The sequence below is a fragment of the Eurytemora carolleeae genome, unplaced genomic scaffold (genome assembly GCF_000591075.1).
Source record: "Eurytemora carolleeae unplaced genomic scaffold, Eaff_2.0 scaffold172, whole genome shotgun sequence".
Taxonomy (NCBI): domain Eukaryota; kingdom Metazoa; phylum Arthropoda; class Copepoda; order Calanoida; family Temoridae; genus Eurytemora; species Eurytemora carolleeae.
The window spans coordinates 146,072-168,697 of NW_019396204.1; the positions used below are offsets into that span (position 1 = coordinate 146,072).

A 22,626-nucleotide genomic window follows, 5' to 3' on the forward strand; every position below is an offset into this window, starting at 1 on the left:
ACTGACACATCGTTAGTTTCGACTTTGCCTTTTTTCTAGAAACGAAGTTGGCAAGATATAAAAAATCTGAAACAAAATCGTGCCAATTCCCAGTTGTTAGAAATTATTATTTTTTAACGCACACATAATCCTGTGTAACCTGGTGTCATAGTCCCCTGCAGTATATTATGAATTCTGATAGATAAATCAGCCTATAAGCTTGAAATAGAAAGGTTTACTCATAGATAAATAAATAAAAATAGATAGCTTATGTACGCAAAATCACCATGAATTGTACAGTCCGCGAACTCATGCTTTTAGGGGTCAAAGTGTAATTCAATGATAAGCGGGGTGGTTTGGTGTTTTAATGAATTTCATAATTATTAAACCACTCAGGAGTGAATTTTATTTTGAGAATATCAAATTATTTCACTGAGCAATATATCATATTGACGATAACTAAAGAAGGACATGAGAAGGACTAAACTAACTTAAATTTCTATTTACAGAACTCATGTACACCACAAGTACTCAATAACATAAGAACAGCCAATGTTCACAACCGACCTAGTAAATCTATATAATAGGAATATCTTTAAGACATATCTGTAAATTTATATCTTTCAAGATGAAAAATGTCGTCTTATGCGCAATCTATCTTTATCTATGGGTTTATTCCATTATTTTAGGATAAAAAGATGGGCATTAGCAAATTTGTAGAAAGTGTTTAGTTCATAAAATAGAAAATTGGCCGTTCAAACAAGGTGAATTTTTATAATGGAGCAGAGAGTAAGAACAGCAAATTTATTTCTATTTTTTAATTATGTATTAAAATGTTTATTTTTATACCACAAAAAGCTATAATGATAATTAATTTTATGATTCTTAAATAAAAATAAAAAAGAAACTTTAATGAGCAATGATAAAAAATGGCAATATTTACATTTGGCCGAAGAGTGAAAAGTCCAATGCAAGGAATGTATAGACAAGTCTGAGCAAATAGATTCTACATAGTACAATAGATGGCACTTTCAGTACAGCTGTATTCTGACGTCACAAGTGTCAATTAAGTTGTGTTCGACAAAATTATTAATAATAGTGACAATTTTAGAATTAAGTGCTTATTTTACAGAAAAATAAATACAATTGTGTGTGTTCTTTATTTTCTGTTTTTTTTCTCACTTTTTTATTTAATCTTGGAAAACATGTCAGATAATGTGAGGAAATTTCGTTTTCCTTGTTACACTTGTGACGTCGTGTATAATTGGTCCCTTTCTCTGTTGCCATCTATTGTACTTGAGAATCTATTTGAGTTTGAGCACGAACATTTCAACTTTTAACTAGACAATACAATTTAGCTATGGCAAACAATCATTTAATTTTCAAAAAGTTTTCTCACATTAATTAAGGAACTTTGCCCAAACATACTACCATCTAATGATAGACATGATAAGCGAAGAATTAAAAAACANGGATTTGAGTGATAATAAATAACTAGCCAAACAGCATTCAATGTTATAACAATAAATTAAAAGTTTGAAATCTGAAAAAGGTCTAAAATGTCTTAAATGTGATCTTCTTTATCCTTATATTGTCGATAATATAAGAAATTTCAAAAAAAAAATGTTCCCCTCCTGAATAAAAATGATGTACTATATTGTCGATAATATAAGAAATTTCAAAAAAAAAATGTTCCTTTTTAATGAAAAATGAGTTAAGTAAACAACATTTTGAAAAGCATGCTAACCATCGATGCTATCTGTAATTGTGTAACTGTATGGAAACATCATAATAAAGCTGTTTAATGAGATTAAAAATATAACAAAAATTGAGCTATCTAATCTTTTCCAGATGTCTGCTAACAATAATCCCAGTCCTAAAATTAAATGTAAACTTTTCTTTCTAACAAGTGACACTCCATTTGTAGAGTGGCAAATATATTAAATAATTATTTGATGCTCTTTAAAACCTTTCTCGTATATATTATGGTTAATTATTTATTTTTTCAATTCTGAGATTTAGGTATGAAAGTATTAAACCCATTGAAAAATTGTCAAGACGACATTCTATAAATTATTTTGATGACTCCTTAGGTCTGGCCTCTGGGTAAAACTGTTCTATTCTATTCCAGTAAACTTGTTTTCTTATTTTCTTAAATATATGAATATAAACCTGATGGTTTGGGGGTCTGCACTCCACAGGACAAGGAGAACTAGCTAATATATGAATATAAACCTGATGGTTTGGGGGTCTGCACTCCACAGGACAAGGAGAACTAGCTAATATATGAATATATACCTGATGGTTTGGGGGTCTGCACTCCACAGGACAAGGAGAATTAGCTAATGCCCACATCATATGATTCTGAAAAATTATTTGAAATGAAGGTTTAGTTTGGAATTTAAAAAGAAACAGCGCAAATTGAATGTTAAATGTGCATTTGTTTTTTGCTAATCCTTGGATAACAAAAATTTTCGTGAATTCTACTGAGCAAGAAAATACGAATACCTTTCGCAATTTGTGCGTTAAAAGTTTAGACAAAAAAAGATTGGAGAAATTAGTTCTAAGTAAGGCTTTTATAACTTACAACAATGCAAAAATCCTAAAGAACATAAAATGCATAGCAATAGACAGTTCAAAATATAAATGCAATTCAAATTTTCTAAAGTTTGCCGATGACCAACAACTAATAATTGGAATTGATAAGCAACTTGTGCTATTTGTATGCCTCAGTGTAGCATGAAGTTTTCGCTGATTTTCACTAAATGTATTCTTTTCTTCTAAGCATGGAAAAATTTGACAGGATTAGCGATAATTATATCTTACCCATGATGGCCCATAGCCTACGAATGTAAACCCGACTCTCCTTGTTGGATAAGGAGCCATATTAGCCCCGACCAAACCTTAAAATTCATTGTGATTTTATTAGGGGGTAGACCGGTAAGGGATATTTGGATATGACACACAGAGATCGAGAGAGCTTTGGAATTTAGACCTCATATTAGACCTTTGATGGGGTTTACTTGGCTTTCATGGTTTCTAAATCAATTATAGCCTGGATTATGTGAACGAGTATATAGATCTAGAATGCGCTTTTTGTAGCATTAGTTTAACAGGAATAATTAGGTGTAGGCATGCATGTTTAATGGTAAACTGTTCTTACCAGAAACACAGCCATGGCTATCATGAATTAACGAGAAATCCCTTAAAAAAAAACATTATTTTTTTCTTACAAAAATTTCCAATGTGTAAATTCAAACATGAAAAAATGCTAGTTTTTTTACTGAATGAAAAAAATTGCCAAAAGATTTTGATAAAACGATTGTTTTTGTATTTAACGAACGTGATTTGGCTAAAGGGAGTGACCGGCAATGTTTGGTAGTTGAACTGAGATCGCAGTGCAGATGCGTTCAGCAAGAGCACAAATGCATTCTTTAAGATTCTCATCGAATGTCCATTTTTGAGGGATGATTTTGAGAATCGGTTTTGTTTAAATTATTCAAAGACGACAACGAAAAATGTAACACAAAATTCTGAAGTAAACTAATTAGTTTTTCAGAAACAGGTTGAAAAAAATTAAAATTAACTGTTATCATCGAAAATAAGTGAAATCTCAACTCTCTCAATGTTCAAAACCATTTTCTGTAGATTTCCTGGAATGTTTAATGAAAAGACGACATTTGAAGAATTTCAAGAACAAATCTATAAAAGATAAGAAAATCAATTAAATGATGTAAACGAAACAATTAATTCTAACATTGATTTAATTGACAAATTTCTGATGAGAAATATGATCATAAACATCTAATTAGTTTACTGAAGATATTTTGTTACCTTTTTCCTCGTCGTTTTTGAATAATTTTTATTAAACCGATTCTCAAAATCATTCCTCCAAAATAGACAATCAATGAGGATTTTAAATATTCAAATATGCAGCGCATAAACGTTTGATAGGTCTCAAATGAATCCTAGAAAATGTCTCAATAATACTGCATTCTCAGTTCAACTAACATACATTGCCGGTCACTCCCTTTAACAAACTTATTAATTCACGAGAAATCCAATAAATACACATAAAATACAAATAGTTCAACATCATCTTTTTTGCAAAAAGTGCCAATTTGTGAATCCAAACTATGGTACCAATGAGCGAAAAATATAAACTGTTTTTAGATTTTAATATTTCTCTTGTTTGATATAATATTTTTATATTAAATTAATAAGTAGTTCGTCTGTTTGTATTTCCAAGTATACCTTGTGAACCCATTTAGCGATTTGCATTGTGAATTTGTTAGAAACACGGGAATGTTAGGTTAGTTTACGGTTTTGGCTTGGATGCCATACTATATTTCCGTTTAAAGTCGGTTCCTAAGCAAGTATCATACTCTTTCTAGTTCAGTTCACAAATTATAACTGATATTACTATATTATAACTTTAACTTAACATTTTTGAAGTATTTCTTTATTTTACTAATTGAAAAAATGTGTTACCTCAATAAAGGGTAGACCTCACTAATCAAAACATCCTAGGATGATCAGAATATTGATAATAAAACAGAAAAAAAAACATTGAAAGGGGCGGCAAACCTAATTCACAACGGTACCCTACTACCCTTCATCTGATCAATTATGTGTAAAAGAAAATGTCGACGGTGTTCTGCCTGGAAGAGTGTCTTATTCTAATAATTTCTCTATTGTTTCTAAACCATCAAATGTGCAAGGCACTTTTGCAAAGAAACCACAAAGGAAAAAAAATAAATATCTTATTTATTTTAGTTCTGAGAAATGCTACGGGTACTATTCTGAATCGGACATATTATTACTCTATCAATGGAGGGTCCCAGGAACAAGGTTGTTTTGCTTTAATTTGTCAAACCTTACAACGTAAATGTTTTACTCAAAATAAAAAAGGAAAAAGGGATTAGCTATTTCTACCTGATCTGAACTCTTAGCTTCTGAAGGTTGAACTCTCATGTACGCTTTGCGTACTTCCAGAGCTAGCGTCATATTCTGGTAGTTCCGGCCGCCCCACATACCGGCCAACATACCGAACCTATACATCAATCAAAGTCAAAGAGAAAAGATAAGTAAAGAGTGGAATTACTTTTCTCTATATGAATTCTATGACAACCTGCCATGCATCTCCGATCGAGATCATTTCAGCATAAACTTTATAAAAAAAGAAATTTTAATGGATTTGTCCAGAGCCCACAATTTAAAAGAGTATCGTTGCACGAAACTCCCAAGTTTCCTTTTTGGGGTCTTATCATTTGTGTAGATTTTGATTAAAGAGATTTAAAAATGTAGTACATGAAGAAACTAAATAAAATGATATTTCATCACAAAAAAATTGATATCCACAAAACTGCAAAACCCCATTCTTAAAACCCAGTTTTCAAAACTGGTTTTCATAGCGATACTCTGACCTAAGTTTTTGGCTCAGGGATCATACTGTCTTATTTTGATGTACTCCATTCCCTCATGTGTATAAGCTAAACCAAATGTCGTCAGTTCTGCTAATCAAAACTTTATCATCGCCACAGGAAATTGGACTAAAATTTGCGATTTTCTACCCTGCAAATATCTGAACCAAGACAGTAAAAAAGGGATTTGCAAAGCAATTTTCGGTTTTAAAGTACCCTTTTAAAATGAACTTTTAATGAAAGGTCGGATAAATTTTCACATTTTACTCCAAAACTCTGGGTGTAATCCCACTCCCAACCCTAAAAAAAAGAGCCTTAAAGGAATTGCAAGCGTAATTCCAGTTACCTCCTCCATGCAAAGATCGCAATGCCCGATTTACAACGGTACCCTTGCAGATACCTATATCTATCAAATGTGGAAGATAACCTTCTTATTCTAACTCGAAAAGTTTTTGATCCTGATAACTTCTCCAGTAATTTTTATGCTCAAGTCTCTTTTGCAGAGAAACCACAAATGAAAATAATCAGATTAGAGACAAAAATATGGATATCTTATTTTAAATTGATCAGACAAAGCTCGAAAGGGTATCGTTGCAATTCGGGCATTGCCAAGTTTTCCAAATTTACGTTGGAACATTTGAAATCATAAATTGAACCTGAAAGTCGTCTTTGTATTCCTTAGTCTTATGTGTCCTGAGGCCGAATTTAAAGAATTTGAGCCGTGGCTTAAATTCAAACCGTCGTAGCTCAAATATGATTGGTTCCACGTACTTAAATTGTATTCAGTTTTTTAATATTTAAGCCGGTGCTTAATTGAAACCGGTTTTTGGGTGATTTGAGACGCGGCTTAAATTCATTAAATTCGGACACCGGTTAATTAATGTTAATGGTTAAAATATTACATGGTGTGAAATGGTCCATCTCTCATAATATGATATTGGTGTGGAGATTTCAACCAGTCCTAGAAAAAAATAATATGTTATTTTTTATGTTAATTTAAACATTTAAGAACTTTTTTTAACTTTTAAGCAAATTTTATATATTTAAATTACATAAAAATCAGCCATTTTTAATTTTAAAAAACGTAAAGTTTATTCAGTTTTGTAACACATAGTTTTAAGAAGTTCAGAAATAAAATCTAATTCATCTGCAAGTTCTTGGCAGAAAATTCCTAATTAATTAGATTGCCTCCCTAGGATTGCAATCTAATATTGCAAACCTGTTTACAGGGTTGTGATGAAAATATCAGGGATTTAATAGTGTCATAATTTTGTTCAAAAGTTGGAAAGTTTATTCACGTGAGGCAACAAGGATGAGATAAATAGTAGGGAATATGAAATTGCCATCGACTTTGTTGGGTTATAAGCATTCCTCGCGACACCGTAGAACCCAAAAAAGTTTTTTGAGGTTAAAAGGCCCCAAAAAATTTGATATTTTTCAAGTTTGCTTTTGTCAAATTGCGGAAAATGTCTGGACATGAGATATAAAAAAGACAGGATGGAAACACAAAAATCAACTACCAGAGACCGAATTTAAAGAATTTAACCCTGTACACGCTAGGGGGTTACAATCTATGATAGCCTGTGGGGCGTTTGGCGCCCCCCCCCCCTAGAAAAAGGCTGTAAAGAATAGGTATAGGGTTGAAATGCTTGTTCATAGCCCAAATTTTCATGGCCAACTCAAAGAAAAAAAAATAGACCGATAAATTCAATAGTTTGGGTGCTAGGGACGGTGAAGAAAATCCCTAAAAAATTGAAAAAAATATTTTTTTTTGTTTTTAACAAATATCAAAGTGTGATGCATGTTTCTGCGTGAATTTTTCAAGGGCTTTACAAAAATATAGTTTTTTATATCTTTAGCTTTAGTCACAAAAAAAGTTATGGGCTATTTTAGATTTTATTTTCACAGACAAGACTTTTTTCCGCCATGTACCCTACCATATAAATTTTAAAAAAATATTTTTTTAACAAAAAAATCCTTTAAATTACTTTTCATTAAAAGTCACACAATTTTAGGGTGACTGATAGTGTCAAAAATGAGAGTGCTAGGACAAAAAAACTACAGGGGGTCACCAAACGCCCTCCCCCCCCCCAGCCTGTCAAGGGTTAACCTGCGTTGCTAAACACCCAAAATAATCGCCGGCTTAAATCTTAAAACAATGAATTCAATTTCAAGTGGAACTGATACTATGTTTAAGTAGTGTCTTAAATATGAGACACGGCTCAAATAATGGACAAATTTGTTGGAACATGTAAAATTGAAGATGGAGAAGCTTAAACGTCCATAAACCTGAATGTAACCATGTAAAATCTAATCCTGGGACTGAATTTTGAATCATCATTTCAAATCCTTCCTTAATCTTTAAATTTAAATGGGTTGTTTAAATTTGAACCGGCAGTAGGAAGTTCAGCGGCTTGGTTCTAATTCAATTAATCCGCTCCCATAGTTTCCTACCTTGACTGCAAACACCTCCCTATCCAACATATAACTATCAATATCTCTGCAAGCAAACGCATCAACTGTTGGGTCTCCTGCTGGCTGGAAACATATTTTTTATGAATCTTCAAAAATCTAAGATCTTCAACAAAAAATTTTTAATCTTATCTAAAATATTCGTTTAATTAGGTTTAAATTTCCCGCAAATCTCAATAATCTTTTTTCAAAAAATATTAAGAATTCTGAAAAAGATTAAAAGTTTTTTTCTTTAAAATTGTCTAAAGTTTTTGTCTAAAATTAATTGAAAATGGCATATCAATATTTCTCCAAAAATTTGGAAACCCTAAATCCAAGGATAGATTTTTTTAGTCTTATTTTCGATTGATAAAAACTCATCACAAGGAAATGATCTTTAATATCTAAAGAGTTTCCGATGTCATGATTTGTGAAAACCGTTTTTGTATATTTTAAAAGAACTTTATTTTTAAATTTTAAGTGACTTTGCATTTAAAATGTTACATGCTCACTATACAACAGTAGCCTTTTAATTGGCGAAAAATGGGAAAGATATGTTTTGACTTCAGAATTATGAATTTTAATCTGTCCCCGGTTTCTTTACTGCGTTTATCTGTATAAAACTTCAATAGAAAAAGAGAGAACAAAAAGATAGCTTCGTCATTTTTCCTCAGAGGAAGGTTTAAAGGATGCTTTCAGAATGGAACAGTAGGGTTCCTTGAAATTAGGAATACAATCCCTTTCAGGATCATGTTAAAAGACTGTTCAAGTTAGGGATTGACATGTTATACCTGAAACCTCCATAGTCTACCAACAGGAGATCTTTCATTAAGGTTCCCAACACTGAAAATAATAAATGCATTTTCTATCATAATTAGCTAATAAATAGTTCTAAGTTGAAAATTTTTGTAAAGGAGCAGAGGACGAATTTAAAGAATTTGAGCCACAACTTAAATTTAAGCTGCGGCTCACATATGGTTGGTTCCACTAAAAATTGTATTCAATGTTTCAAGATTTTAGCCGGCCCTTAATTTAAACCGGTTTTTAGTGCATTTGAGACGCAGCTCAAATTCGTTAAATTCGGACTCAGAATGAGTTGAATACAAGTTAGTGAATATCCCTCTGTAAGAGTTCCGAGTGCCGCGCCGTGCTGCATGTATCCTGTCACGACTTAATTGTATTGCCTGTGAATTGGTTACCTGGGTAAATTAGTGACATCACATAGATCTATAAGATGATATGTACAATACAATCTACACAGTTCCTGTCTCGTCTGAGATTAAATCAATTAATCAATAATTATACATAAGTTTGAAATAATTGTTTCTATCATAAATGCTTGCCATTCTGTCAGGTTCCAGTCGAGTAATGTTGTGATAAATCCGGATTCTCCATCCGGGGTAGTACATCTATATATAGAACATCTAGGATATATAGTACTCCTTGCATATATAGTACAATGGAATATATAGTTTAATTAGAGTTTAAAGTTCAACTAGAAAATTGTTGACCAAAAAAATTGAGCTTCGGCTGCAAGGTCTTCTTTGACCAAGATTTTCTCCGGTGGCCAAACCAAACATTGTATACCTCCGACAGATCAGTAAACACCCTAACGTGCAGTGCTCACGGTTCAAACTTAGCTAAAAGCCTTAATATTCGTGATTTATAAATCTTTGAAACCAATTGTCATTTTATTTCAGAAGATAAAAACGTTGCTTTAGCACTGTTCAATAGCCTGCTAATCACAAATTACCCTCAACTAGTAAGCTCATTTTCAAAAAAATAAAACTAATTATTCCAGACATTATAGTCATACCCTAGAATAATTATTCTTAATTACATTTTTTTTAGGATTAAAATACATGTCTTTATGATATTATCGTCTATGGGATAGACCGAGGTTAAGTGTGAAGCCTATGAACCATCGCCAATTTGAGAACATTAGTTGACCGGGACTGTTGCTTGGAAAATAAATACCCTCCTTTTTGTCCTGGAAATTGACTGCCAGTTCCCCCCCCCCTTTTTGAACTCAACAAAAATAAAGTACATCTAGAATATACAGTACAACTAGGATATATAGTACAACTAGGATATATGTATAAGAATATATATAAAATACACAAGAATGTATAGTACAACTAGAATATATAGTACAATAGACTTTATAGTATACCTAGAATATATTACGAATATTTAGTTCAACTGGGAAATAGTAAAACTATAGATATAGTACAGAGCAAGGATATCCTACCTCTGCATGAGGAATTATATCCTCTATAAGCTCAATATATTTTGTATCCCAGGCATCCAATTCGCTAAATTAGTGAAGTTAAAGGGACTGTAGGCGTAATTTTAAGTGATCCTTCAGGTAAAGTTGGTAATGCCAGTTTCACTATTGTGAATTTCTCCATCTTTTTCACAAGCAATGTCACTTCGGCAAAGAAATTACAAATATAAGTTGACAGTTTAACCCTATTCCTGCTGTAGTTTTTTTTACATAACTCAAAAAGTATTGGTCTGAGGCTTTTGAAATTTTCTGACTTTTCCTACATACCCAAAGCCCTCCCTTTAGGCCTAAAACCGGGCTTTAATACTAACTGCCTCAGGCACACTGCCTGAATGACTGCTTTTTCCTGTAACAAACTAAATCTTTGTTTTGACCCACTTACACTTGTCAGATTTTGATAAATTTAGCTTTTTGGAAAGCCTTTGACATAAGGAAACGAATTGCACAAGTTTTGCAAAAAAAAAATTGCAAATATTTTGCAAACAACCTGTCAAAGGAAATTTGCACATTTTTAGTTTTTCTTGATTAAAAATCAGGTTATTTAAAATTTTGCAAAAATTTTTGCATATTTGAAATGGCATGGTCAAGGGCTTTTTAAAAATGTATAATTTTTCATTTTTTGGACAAATTTCTTTTTGCACTCATTTTTACTTTATAACTGGATTTTGCAATAAAAAATTCAATTTTTGCAAATTTGCAATTTTTTTGCAGATTCTAAAAGAAGAGCACAAGAGCTTTCCAATGATGTATCATTTGTAATATTTGGACATCAAACATGGGATTTAGAGGGGGGGGGGGGCAAATTGACCCCCCCAGCACATCCTGGTTTTCAAGTACCCCAGCAGAGATAGGGTTAAATAAAAATGCAAACCTAATTCGATCAGATAAAGCTTTCAAGGATGCTGCTGTAAATAAAAGGTAACTTGAAAATACTCGGACAGTCCTTTTAATTACATCTTTTAAAAATATAATGTTTAGCTCAGCCCTTTAAAACCATGCAGCTTTCATTTCCTGCTTTTCAGAAAACCCAGATTAATGACATATTGCAACATTAAACATTTTTGGAGATTAATACAGTGAAACCCTTAATAACGAATGCATCGAAAGAATTCATCAAATGTCGTATTCTTCACTTTCTGATAATGGAATGTTGCAGATATTTAGTTTTTTAATTAAATGATTACATGGAACTCTTTAAAACTGTTTCCGCACATTCATGACTATTTTTTTATTTTCGCTAAAACTAAAATTTACGTAATATACAGGGTGTCCCACAAAACATGACAGTATGAAGACGACTTGAATATCGTCTTGATTTTTGATAAAATTTGCTGCACTTATTTTTCAACCTAATTTTAGAAGTAAATTTCTAGAGATAATAATCAAAAAATTCCCCTAGTCCTGCCATTTCCAAAATGTGGTCTGCATTTTTTGTGCTTTCAATATTGCCCGAGATATGAAAAATTTCGTTCAGATTGCGACAATTTTGCTTTTATTTAACAAAATTGAAATCTGAACCAAACTCTTTATATCTCCGGTAATATTGAAATTACAAAAAAAGCAGACCACTTTTTGGAAATGCCAGGGCTAGGAGAATTATGTGATAATTGTTTCAAGAATCATACATGTTAAAGTAGATAGAAGACTTAATGTCAAAAATAAATTCAAATATCAAAGACGACTTTCAAGTCGTCTTGCCATTGTCATGTTTCGTGGGACACCCTGTAGTATAAAACTCATTGAAAAATTGTCAAGACGACATTTGATAAATTCTTCTGATGTATTCGTTATTAAGGGTTTCACTGTACATAATAAACGACTGCCGGTATAATATTTAACTCGACATTGCATTTTTGACCCTTGTCAGATAGCTGATCAACGGAACTAAATACGTTACTTTGTTTATAAAGTACCATATCTGATTCCCAACGGTACCCTAAAATCTTACCATCATCTTGCGCATTTTTGTTTCAGAGACGATGGAGGAAATTGTCGGAATAAATCTCTTTTAAAGCTTGAAAAACGACGATTTCTTCCATATATTGATCAGATAAGGGTTAATGGGCATTCTTTTTAAATCCCTAACTTAATGTTTGTTAAAGGGATGGATCGACAATTATATTGTCTTACAGTCAGAATCAGACAACTTTGGAATAGGAAGACGAATTTTGAACTCAAGTTATGACCTTGAATAGCCCAATGAACTTGAGACGAAGCAATTGTGCAGTGTAAACAGCCCCATTTCATTTAGTAACTGATTTATTTGGTGAACTTGTTGCTATAACATCATCAATTACGCTTAAACGTATTGTTTAAATGACGTCTTCCTACTATACATAGTTTCCTGGTTTCTGGTAAAATGTAAAGTCTATTTTAGCAGACTACATCTATGTCGATCTTAATATTTCACCAAAAAAAAAACAATTTCGAAAAGATTAATAGATTTAGAATAAATGACCCCAGATGTTTAATGCAGGGTTTCCTTTTTAGGAAGTTTTTAATCTTGTTTTATAAAAAATAAACTTACAGTATTTCTCCTGTTAAAGCCCTGGGAGGATTATATAACGAGTAGGATAACACATTCTGCCCAGCTCCAAGTGCTGATCAAAATATATTTTTATTTATATCTATATACTAACTTGGGAACCAAGCGCTGAAAAAGTTTCTAAAATTGTTACTCCCGCCGTTTACACATACTTAAACTATTTTACCCGGAAACTAAATATTCGCTATTAAAGTCGACCTACTCAACTTAGAATCTTAAAACCAAGCTGAGCACATTCCTGTGGGTCTCTCGAGTTCCCCAATCCAAATTCCAGGAAAATCGGTCGATGGGTTCCAGTTTTGATTGGACAAACAAACAGTCAGACACCCAGACAGAAATTACAACTTTATGTATTAGGACCAATATGCATCAATTTTTAATTGGGGAGCTTGGTTTTAAGATTTGTATTAACCGTCTATGTACGAAGCGGTCGATATCGACGGCTCACTTTAGTCACCCATTACCCCCTTATCGGTTTACAAATTAATTTGCTTATTTAAAGTTTTGCGTAATTTGAGAACTCAGAAACCAAGTTCAAGCATATTTTTGCTTGTTTTTGTTTTTATTCAGTGAAGATCTTGATAGGCATTGAGAGGATACGCAAAAATTAAACAAAAATGTGAGACCCCCTCCACTTTTTTACAAAGTTAACATTTTCGTGATTTTTGTTTATAAAAATATGTCTAAAGTTATTACTTTTTATATAATTCACATTTTAATGGTTTAAATTATTGTTTTAGTATAATTTTGGCAGCTTTTTTGAGCGGTCGTTATCGACGGCTTCGGGCATGTGGGGGACATAACAGAAAGGCAAAATAGACGGCTTCAGAATAATATAAACTGCATTGTTCTTTAGATTTTCATTGATAATGCGGGATAAGAAGATAGGGATGGGAAGGGATGGGTGGGATGGTATGGGAGGGATGGGAGAGATGGATTGAATAGGAAGGGTGGGATTGGAAGGAAGGGAATGGGAAGGGAGGAATGGGAAGGCAGTGATGGGATGGGAAGGGAGGGATGGGAAGGGAGGGATGGGAAGGGAGGGACGGGATGGGAAGGAAACATGATTTATGTGAATGTACGGGAGAAAATGAATAATTTCAGAACGGTATATATAATACTTAGTATAAATTTTATGAAAACTAGTTCTAGAAGATAACAGGGGCGTATACAGGATTTTGTACAGAGGGGACTTAACACTTTTTTTCAGGGGGGATGGGGCTCAGAACCCTTTGGGGTCTGAAACCCCCCAAGATTTCACTTAACCAGGGCTAATTGCTGAGTAATGTTATGAAGGTGGAGTGGGGATAAGTAATGTTATAAAAGGGGGAATGGGGGGTGGGGGGTAATTGCCCCCCCTCTTTTAGGCTTCCGTGTGTCAAGATATTTGAACTACAAACTACAAACAAGCTGTGTTCAATGTTTAACTAAAGATATATTTACTTTTAATAGTAAAATCTACAAACTTTGCTTTGTTCCGGAGCGGTCGATTTTGGCCATTTTAAAATCCCGTGTTGACGAAGCCGTCGATATCGACCGCTGTCACTATCTCTAAAACTATGCATTGTATTAAAAAAAAATAAAAATATTTCTGGCCCTCAGGGAATATTTCTAAAATAAATTGAAAATTTCAAAAAAATATTTTGAAAAATATTAAGTTCGGACATAGACGGTTAAGTGGGTCGACTTTTTAAAAGCGAAAAATTAGTTTCACGGTAAAATAATTCAAGTGCGGTTAAATGGCGGAGGTAACTTTTAGTAACCTGGGCAGCGCTGGGTTCCCAAGCTAATATATTTATATATATATCTGTTTAAAGAACTTTAAAAGGGTGTCCTGCGAAGCAGGACAGTTGAGAGACTATACTTTAAGATATACTTTGATTAAAAACTGAAATGAGGTCCATATTTCAGAAATTGCTGGAATGGATGAATTTTGATTATATATCATGCATGTAGTTCTGACGAATTGATAAAAGATCAAATACCGGCCGGAACTCAACTTTAATGATTAAAAGTTTCAATTTTTAAATTTTATTGAAATTGAAACCAACAGTACAATGATAAAATTTATTGAATAGTAGCTTTGCGCCATATTGTATTAGTTGCAAAGCTAAAACTTACCAGATGTATAATTATTACATGTAGATTTACCAACATAGTCCCCCTTCTTCACCTAATCAATCCAGGAACTAACTAACAGACTTGTTTACAATATACAAGAGGTTGTAACTTTTGAATGGTTAAATTTTACTTAACTTGATCTTTTGTTAATCTTTTACGGATTAAGCATCCTTAAAAGTACATGCAGACGAGATATTGATGACAACGCTTCATATATTGGTGTCTTGCGGAAACTTAACTTTTGCTAACGCTAGTTAATTGAAAAATTAATAATTTCATTAATAGAGCCTTCCCCACCCCCTTTCTTACTGATGCCATATATAAAGAAAGANTGGCGCCTTATCCCCTTTAGCTTTTCCCCTAGCACTCTCATTTTGACATTGTTGCCGTGAAAATTTTTTACTTTTAATTTATAGAAATTTAAAGGATTTTTTTTGTAAACATTTTTATTTATAGATAGGGTAGGGTACAGGGCGGTAAAAAGTTCGGGTTGTTTAAAAAAAAATCTAAAATAGCCATTAACTTTTTTATGACTAAAGCTATAGATCTAAAAACTATTTGTTGAAAAGCCCTTGAAAAATGGACGTAAAAACATGTGTCACACTTTGATATTTGCTTTTAAGGAAAAAATATTTTAACATTTTTTTAGCATTTTGTCAACCCGGAAACTATAAGAGTTATCTAATTTTTTTCAATGAGCTGGCCTTGAAAATTTGGGCTATGCACATGCATTTCAACCCTATACCTATTCTCTAAGGCTTTTTCTAGGAGGGGGCGTGTCGACGCCTCCGGTCCCACGTCTATGCTAGATTCAGACCCCCAGCCTTTATAGTGTTCAAACTGTTTAAACGAAAGACGACATCTAAATAATTGGCTTTGAAGTGAAATGGACTAGGTTTAACGTTCGTTAAATCATAACTTGTATCTATGGTCATCATCCAATTCCACAGTTTAATAGGTATCACTGTATGTTGAGATGTTGGTCCTGTTTTCCTTAGAGAAATCAATATATTCAGGTAATATGGCTTCGTTAATATTCTCTATATAGCGTGCAATCCTAGAATTATAGTAAAATGATTTTTTAAAAGATTTTTAGAACACAAAGATGATTAAAAACCAACGTTTGGAGACCAATTTAATGAATTTGAGCTAGGTCGCTAAACTGCAGGGCTACCCACAAAGAATGAGCCTTTAGAGACAACTTTAAGACATTTATACTTTTTGTTTTCTAATATTCGTGGTTCCCTGCAACTGTTAACTTGTTTCTATCTTTATCAAATAAATAAATAAGCCATGAAACAACTTTAATTAAAGATTGAATCCTGGAATTAAAATATTTGAAGAGTTTCAGGTCGTCTTTACGGTCTTATTTTTTGTGGGTAATCCTGCACCTCGCTGCGGCTAAACTAACGCCGCAGAGTTTACATTTATAGGACAAGTAAAAATCCTGAATCATCGATTCAAGATTCTTTTTTGGAACTGTCTCCAGACCTGGATTAAATTCATTAAATCTGGCCCCAGAATTTGTAAAATCTTTTTTTCAATTCAGACTGGTTTGTATTTTTTAAAGATTGAAAATGTCCATTTTTTAAAAAACTTTTTTTTTGAATTCAACCATGATGCATACTGACGGGCATCGTTTTGAGGCCAGTTTTTAAATATTTAAAGTTTCTAGACTTAAGAAGGATCCACAAGAATCTAATATGTGAACCCCTTTTCAAAATTAACTTGGTATCGCCGAGCAAATTCAACGTGTTCCTGGTTTTCATGCATGAGGGTGATTGGAAACAAGTTTCCATCAAATCATATCACTCCGTCCTGGTGTGATAATGAGGTTTTTAAAGACACATCCTGTACAACTCTGGAGACGCCTTTTACATGCTTAGTAACATTTTTATGTTCATTAATTTCTTTTCGCAGACCTTTCTACAGATATTACCTTGTTCAAAATAATTTTTCATGAGTGTTCTTTAAAAACTTAAACATGTACATTCAAGAACGTTTAGCTACCTATTTTACTCTTTATTTATGTTTTGAGAAACCTGCAAACCGCGAAAGCTTGCACCAAATGGAATTTGAATTTTTAAGGAGGATAGCATTGTTTCCATAAACGCCATCATGAAAATGTTTTTATCAAATAATATCTGCTTGTCCTGAGCTGGGAACTTTAGATAGGGATACCTTTAATCCCGACTGCTTAATCCTAATATCCAATGTGGAAACTTTTAATTTCTTGCTTAATCCACACATAGTACAGACAAATCGAAAACCAATTTTCAAAATTAGAGAGTCCCTCCCATTTCTGGATATTAATCTTAAATGGCGCGGAAAATTTAAAATTTCCCGGCTTCTGATACGCGACTTTGATATATATTTTTCAGGATACAAGTACGAGATTAGGTTAATCTCGAGATTAAGAAAAAGAGAGGATCAAGCATTGATCTCGATATCCACCATTCTGAAGTTCAAAGCTCTAGTGAGATATGGATGGTTCCAAGAGTTACACTCTGAATATTTTGGAATAAACTATGACAATTTGGCTTAAATGGGGAAAATGTATAGTTAAAAAACTTATATTTGACTTGTCCATCTTATCTTATCTTATCTTTCCATCTTTATCCCAATCCTTTAATCCCCATCCTTTACTTTGCCATCTAAATTTTAATCCTTATCCATTATCTATTTTACCTCTTTCGTCCATCTTCATTCTAAATCCTAATCCTTTTTCCTTTACTATCTACACCTTCCATTTTTCCCAATAATTCATATTATAAGCCTTCTTTAGTTTTTCTTTATGTGTTCTATCTTCATACTCCATACCTTTTCCTTAATTCTTCTATCTTCATCTACAATATTTGCTCTTAAAACTTTATCCGTTATATCATACTCTTGCATTTACATTATACAGGGTGTGTCTTACAAACATCGATATCTCACCAGGACAAGGAGATATGTTTTGGTAGAAACCTCTTTCTGATCCATGATGGGGTTTATCATGGGTCTATCATCCTCTAGTAATTTAAAATGGTATTCTACCCTCCTTGTTTGGTCCTTGAAGCCCATTTGTTGCAAATTTTTGTGAGTGTGGTGATTCTCAAACACAAATAAAGAGTAAAATAGGTAACTAGACGTTCTTAAAATATACAGACCTTAGTTTTGGAAGGAGACCCATGCTAATTTATAGTGAACAAGGTAATACATGTAGAAAGGTCTGCACAATAAAATTAATGAAATAATTATTAAAGAAAAAAAGTTTTTAAGTAAAAAAATAACTGTTTTTGTGATTTGTTATTTGTATTTTTTCGTGCTTTGTAGTTGAATAAAAATATGAAAATATGAACATAAAGCATGTAAAAGGCGTCTCCAGCAGTACAAAGTATGTTTTATAAAAACCTCGATATGATTTGATGGAAACTTGTTTCCAATCACCCTCATGCAGAGAACCAGGAACAAGTTAAACTTGTTTGCGCGTAAGGAACACAGTGGACCAAAGAAATTAACCAAAATGATTTTTCAAAACTTATAAAAATTGTTTTCCATTTTTTGTTTTGAAAAAAAGGGTTCTTACAGACATTATTCAATCCATGAATTCAAAACTTTACAGTGAAAATAAAAAAAAAACTGTGGAAAAGGAAGACGACATATAAGCATAAAGCAATATTTAAGTGTATTTTATGGTGTTTGAAAGCAAATAGTAACTTATCTGGTTCTTTATGAAATAAACTGTTTCTGTTTACACTGCACAACTGCTGTGTCTCATGTTCTTAATGGACTATTTAAATTCATAACTTGCGTATACTTCGTCTTTCTATTCCAGAGTTTTATGGTTATCACTGTGCACTCGCGAAAATAGAATTACCTAGGTTTGCAGTTGCAGAAAGAATTCGGATATTCTGCTTCTGCAGGTTGAATAATTTTGAAAGTTTCTAAGTATTCTAAAAAATATCTTTTAGGTTGATACCTGTTTTCCTCATTATATTCATTTTAATCATTAACCGTAAAAAATAGGTAATTACGTCGTAAATCAACAAATATACTTTTAAAAAAGTAGTTTTTATACCACAAAAGAAACAAATTATCTATTTTTTTATATCTTTTTGAAAAAAACTGTACAGTCTGTACAGTTCTTTTAAGTTCTGTGTTCTGTCTATCAGACAGAACTATTGTATAAATGTCTTGCAGACACAATTATTGTGTAAATGTCTTGCAGACAGAAAGAACTATTGTGTAAATGTCTTGTAGGCAGAACTATTAATTGTGTAAGGGTCTTGCAGACAGAACAATTTAGTACTTACATTGTACTAGTTGTATTTTGTTTTTATATTGTACAGTGCTTACTGTGTATATTTTTTTCAAACAAGAACTATGTACATTGTACATGTACGTACTAATTTTCCAATTAAAAAACTGTACATTCCGTAGTGTACATGTTTTGCAGGCGAGAACTATGCATATTGTACATGTTGTACTGATTTTCCAATCTAAATAATACTGTACGGTCCATAGTTTACATGTTTTGCAGTCGAGAGCTATGTACATTGTACATGTTGTATAGATTTTCCATTTTTAAAAATTGTTAATATATATATACCTAATTCTTGGATGGAGTAGATGATTAAACATATAAACAGAACCTGGATTATTTACAGTCTTAGTTTTCACCAGTTGTCAAACGTTTCAGATATTCAACATTAATCTTGTATCGGAATATTTTCAGATATTCAACATTAATCTTGTCTGTATCGGAATATTTTCAGATTTTCAACATTAATCTTGTCTGTATCGGAATAATTTCAGATATTCAACATTAATCTTGTCTGTATCGGAATATGTTCAGATATTCAACATTAATCTTGTCTGTATCGGAATATTTTCGGATATTCAACATTAATATTGTCTGTATCGGAATATTTTCGGATGTTTTACCTCTCATTCAAATTCCGTCAAAAAAGCTAAAATACATTTTCATAAAAATAAACATTATATTCCAACAAAAAAAAACAAGACCTCTAGTTTAACGTGGAGTGTGTAACTTAAATCTGAGACACTGAGCTTTAATAGATTAAGATCTAATAAATTAGGTCAGATAAACCAATGGTAAAAATAACACTTTAAATAGTTTCCTCTACTTCGCATAAGAGGATAATTTGATAATTTGATTTGGGTGTAAAAATGTAAAAATGTAAAGGGTCTGTAATGTAAAAATTAAAAAATGTTAAAATGTAAAAATTTTATTGGATAAAGGACAAATTCATTTACCATAAATAAAACTTTGCTGAGACGCAATACATTTGGTTTCATTCTCGAATCTAAAAAAAAATATTAATTATGAAAATATTCCTGGTAGTTTTTTTTTTAAAAATCAAAACCATACTTAGAAATAGAGGGGGCATTGCAAGAAAAAAGATTTCTGTAAAATAGCCACTGAACTCTGTATAAATCTTCCCTGGGGGTTATATTATTTATAATCAAAATTACCATCATTGATTACAAATACATTGTATACAAATAAGAAATAAGAAATATTATGAAAGATTAACTATATACGAATGCGCGAAATATAATCGATGACTTTAGGTTGTAATATCTGAATGATTTGTTTGAAATTAAATTGATTATTTTACGATACGAGTCATTTCTTGAGCTGCAGCACTGTCTATAAAGTAAATACAAGCCAACCAAAGCTTACAATTTTTTCAAATAAAACTTATAAAAATATTGTCACTTAGGCGAACAGAGAATCTCAGACGCCATTGCTTTCAGGGTTTAATGCAAGTAATACACAAAGGTTCAGACTTGGAATTGGGAGGTCAAAGACGTCTTAAAATTGGGCCACCCAGAGTCAATGACCTCTCGTCTTTTAACGATTTGAAGTTCTGTCAATAGTCCGTTGTTGACAAATACTTAGGAAACACTAAACACAGTTTCTTCTACAGATGTTTTTTTTTTCAAAAAGTTAGCGTGTTTATTTTTTATAATATAATATATAATCAACGTATTTCTACTTTCCTCAAAAGTTTGCAAACATCTGTACTTTCTGAAAATAGAACAGCATAGAACCAACTTTTGTCAATATTATTTATCCTTTGTGTCTATATAAACTTTGCTTGCATGTTTGTCTGTTTGACCCGAGGGAAGGTTTATGGATGATCAAAATTTCAAAACTTTGCCTCCAACAAAATTTGATTTCCATTTAATTTTGAAAATCCACGTATTTTTTCAGAAAATCCGCAAACTTTTTCCTTTTTGTTTTATCATAATATACTTTTTAACGAATAATCAATATAATGATATACTTTTTCTTGAATGTACTCAATGTAATGATAAATGTACTCTTTTATAAATAATAAATATCATGATATACTTTTTCATGAATAATCAATGTAATAATAAATATATTTAATATTCGGTAGGGTAAAAAAGGTAGATGTTAGTTCCATATTTTATTGAAAATATATTTCGGTCTGGGTTGACCCTTGTCGTCAGTTCTTGAGATTGTTTCTGTCAGAAAGATTAAAATCAAACAAAAGTATACCTTTTCTTCATTTTCAGATGAACGTTTATACATCGTATCAGGCAATAAACACAATTTCATAAACATCTTTATTTTATTCTTTTACAACTAGCTGAACAAAATACGTAGTAGATATCATGAAATGTCTCAATATCTACAGGGGTGAATAAAAACATTAAAATGTTGCTATGTAGATGCTGAATATCTCCCAAATGAAGGATATAAAGGCTAAAAGTATCCCTGCAGTTAGAGATGGGATAGTTTGTATTTTTAGTCGCTAAAAATTTTCATTCATTTTCCATCTGAACCATCTTTCAATTAAATCGTTCGTTTAGTGAAATCGTTTGTTCAGTAAAATCGTTCATTCAATAAAATTATTCGTTCATTAATAAAAAAAAAACCAAGCGTTATTGATTTTTAATCGTTCGTTTTTGTTATTTTTGTTCGTTTTCATTTTCTTTTAACATTCCAAATTATTCGTTCATCGTTCATTAATTTTTCAGAGCTACACCATAATTCACGAACAATTTAATTCGCTTTAAAAACTCTCGTTTGTTGAGAAAAAAAACGATGCTCATCTCTCCCTGCTGCTAGGAATATAAAACAGATAAGAAAATGTTCCAACTGCAGGGGTAGAAGAACATCAGCAGGTTTATAATCAACTGGGTCAGGAACACTCAAAACTTTTAGTTTGGCCAAAATTCCAAATTCCGCGATTTCTTTGATTTTTTCATCCAGGCTGTTGAAAAAATATTCTTTCCTCCTAAAAAAATTTGATTTAACGGATTGTTAAAATACAATATTTCAATAATTATTTATTCAATTTTTTTTTTACTTTATCTAAGCTTGGATATTTTCAATCAAATTTTAGACAATATTGATCCATGATTTTCCAGACTTGAAAGATTTATTAAATTATCAAAATTTTGTTGATTGTTTTTTGACAAAATATGGATCTATGGATTTCCAGATTTGAAAAGATTTATTTCATTATCAAAATTTTCACTATCTCAATGACATAATAGGGTTTTCCGAAGGAATTGAGTTTTTGTCACAAACTCTGATTTTCATATCCCTATATCTTTGTATTTCAATGCCAGAGACCTTAGATATCTCAAGCTATGAATTATATTAGATCAAATAATAATAGTTCGAAATTTCAAATGTTAACATCATCAGGTTGCAAAGATATAGCGATTTGAAAATCAGAATTTGTGGCTAAATTTCAGTTCCTTTGGAAAAATTTGTTAAAAATGTTTAATAAAATTAAAAATCTACCTGGTTAAAAGCCCGGCACCAGGGACAA

The 22,626-nt window shown here is 31.9% G+C and overlaps 1 protein-coding gene across 3 annotated transcripts; it reads right to left on the minus strand.

The window, feature by feature from the left end:
* Nucleotides 1-1,761: 1,761 nt before the first annotated feature.
* On the minus strand, nucleotides 1,762-20,111 carry LOC111698059 (uncharacterized). 3 transcript variants are annotated; one of them, XM_023468292.1, is made up of 18 exons: nucleotides 20,066-20,111; nucleotides 19,398-19,440; nucleotides 18,666-18,741; nucleotides 15,800-15,863; nucleotides 14,807-14,858; nucleotides 12,668-12,740; nucleotides 10,105-10,168; nucleotides 9,197-9,262; nucleotides 9,053-9,126; nucleotides 8,645-8,696; nucleotides 7,857-7,940; nucleotides 6,305-6,363; nucleotides 4,915-5,032; nucleotides 4,471-4,505; nucleotides 3,143-3,183; nucleotides 2,806-2,882; nucleotides 2,278-2,343; nucleotides 1,762-1,855 (listed from the first exon to the last, which is right to left on the minus strand). In XM_023468292.1, the coding sequence occupies exons 1-18, from the start codon at nucleotides 20,105-20,107 to the stop codon at nucleotides 1,838-1,840; spliced, it is 1,104 nt and encodes a 367-aa protein (XP_023324060.1). In that variant the 5' UTR covers nucleotides 20,108-20,111; the 3' UTR covers nucleotides 1,762-1,837. The 3 variants fall into 3 exon arrangements, 2 of the variants coding, with proteins under 2 accessions (XP_023324060.1, XP_023324059.1); XM_023468291.1 differs by having other exon boundaries at nucleotides 2,152-2,343; XR_002764463.1 differs by lacking the exons at nucleotides 1,762-1,855; nucleotides 3,143-3,183.
* Nucleotides 20,112-22,626: the final 2,515 nt, after the last annotated feature.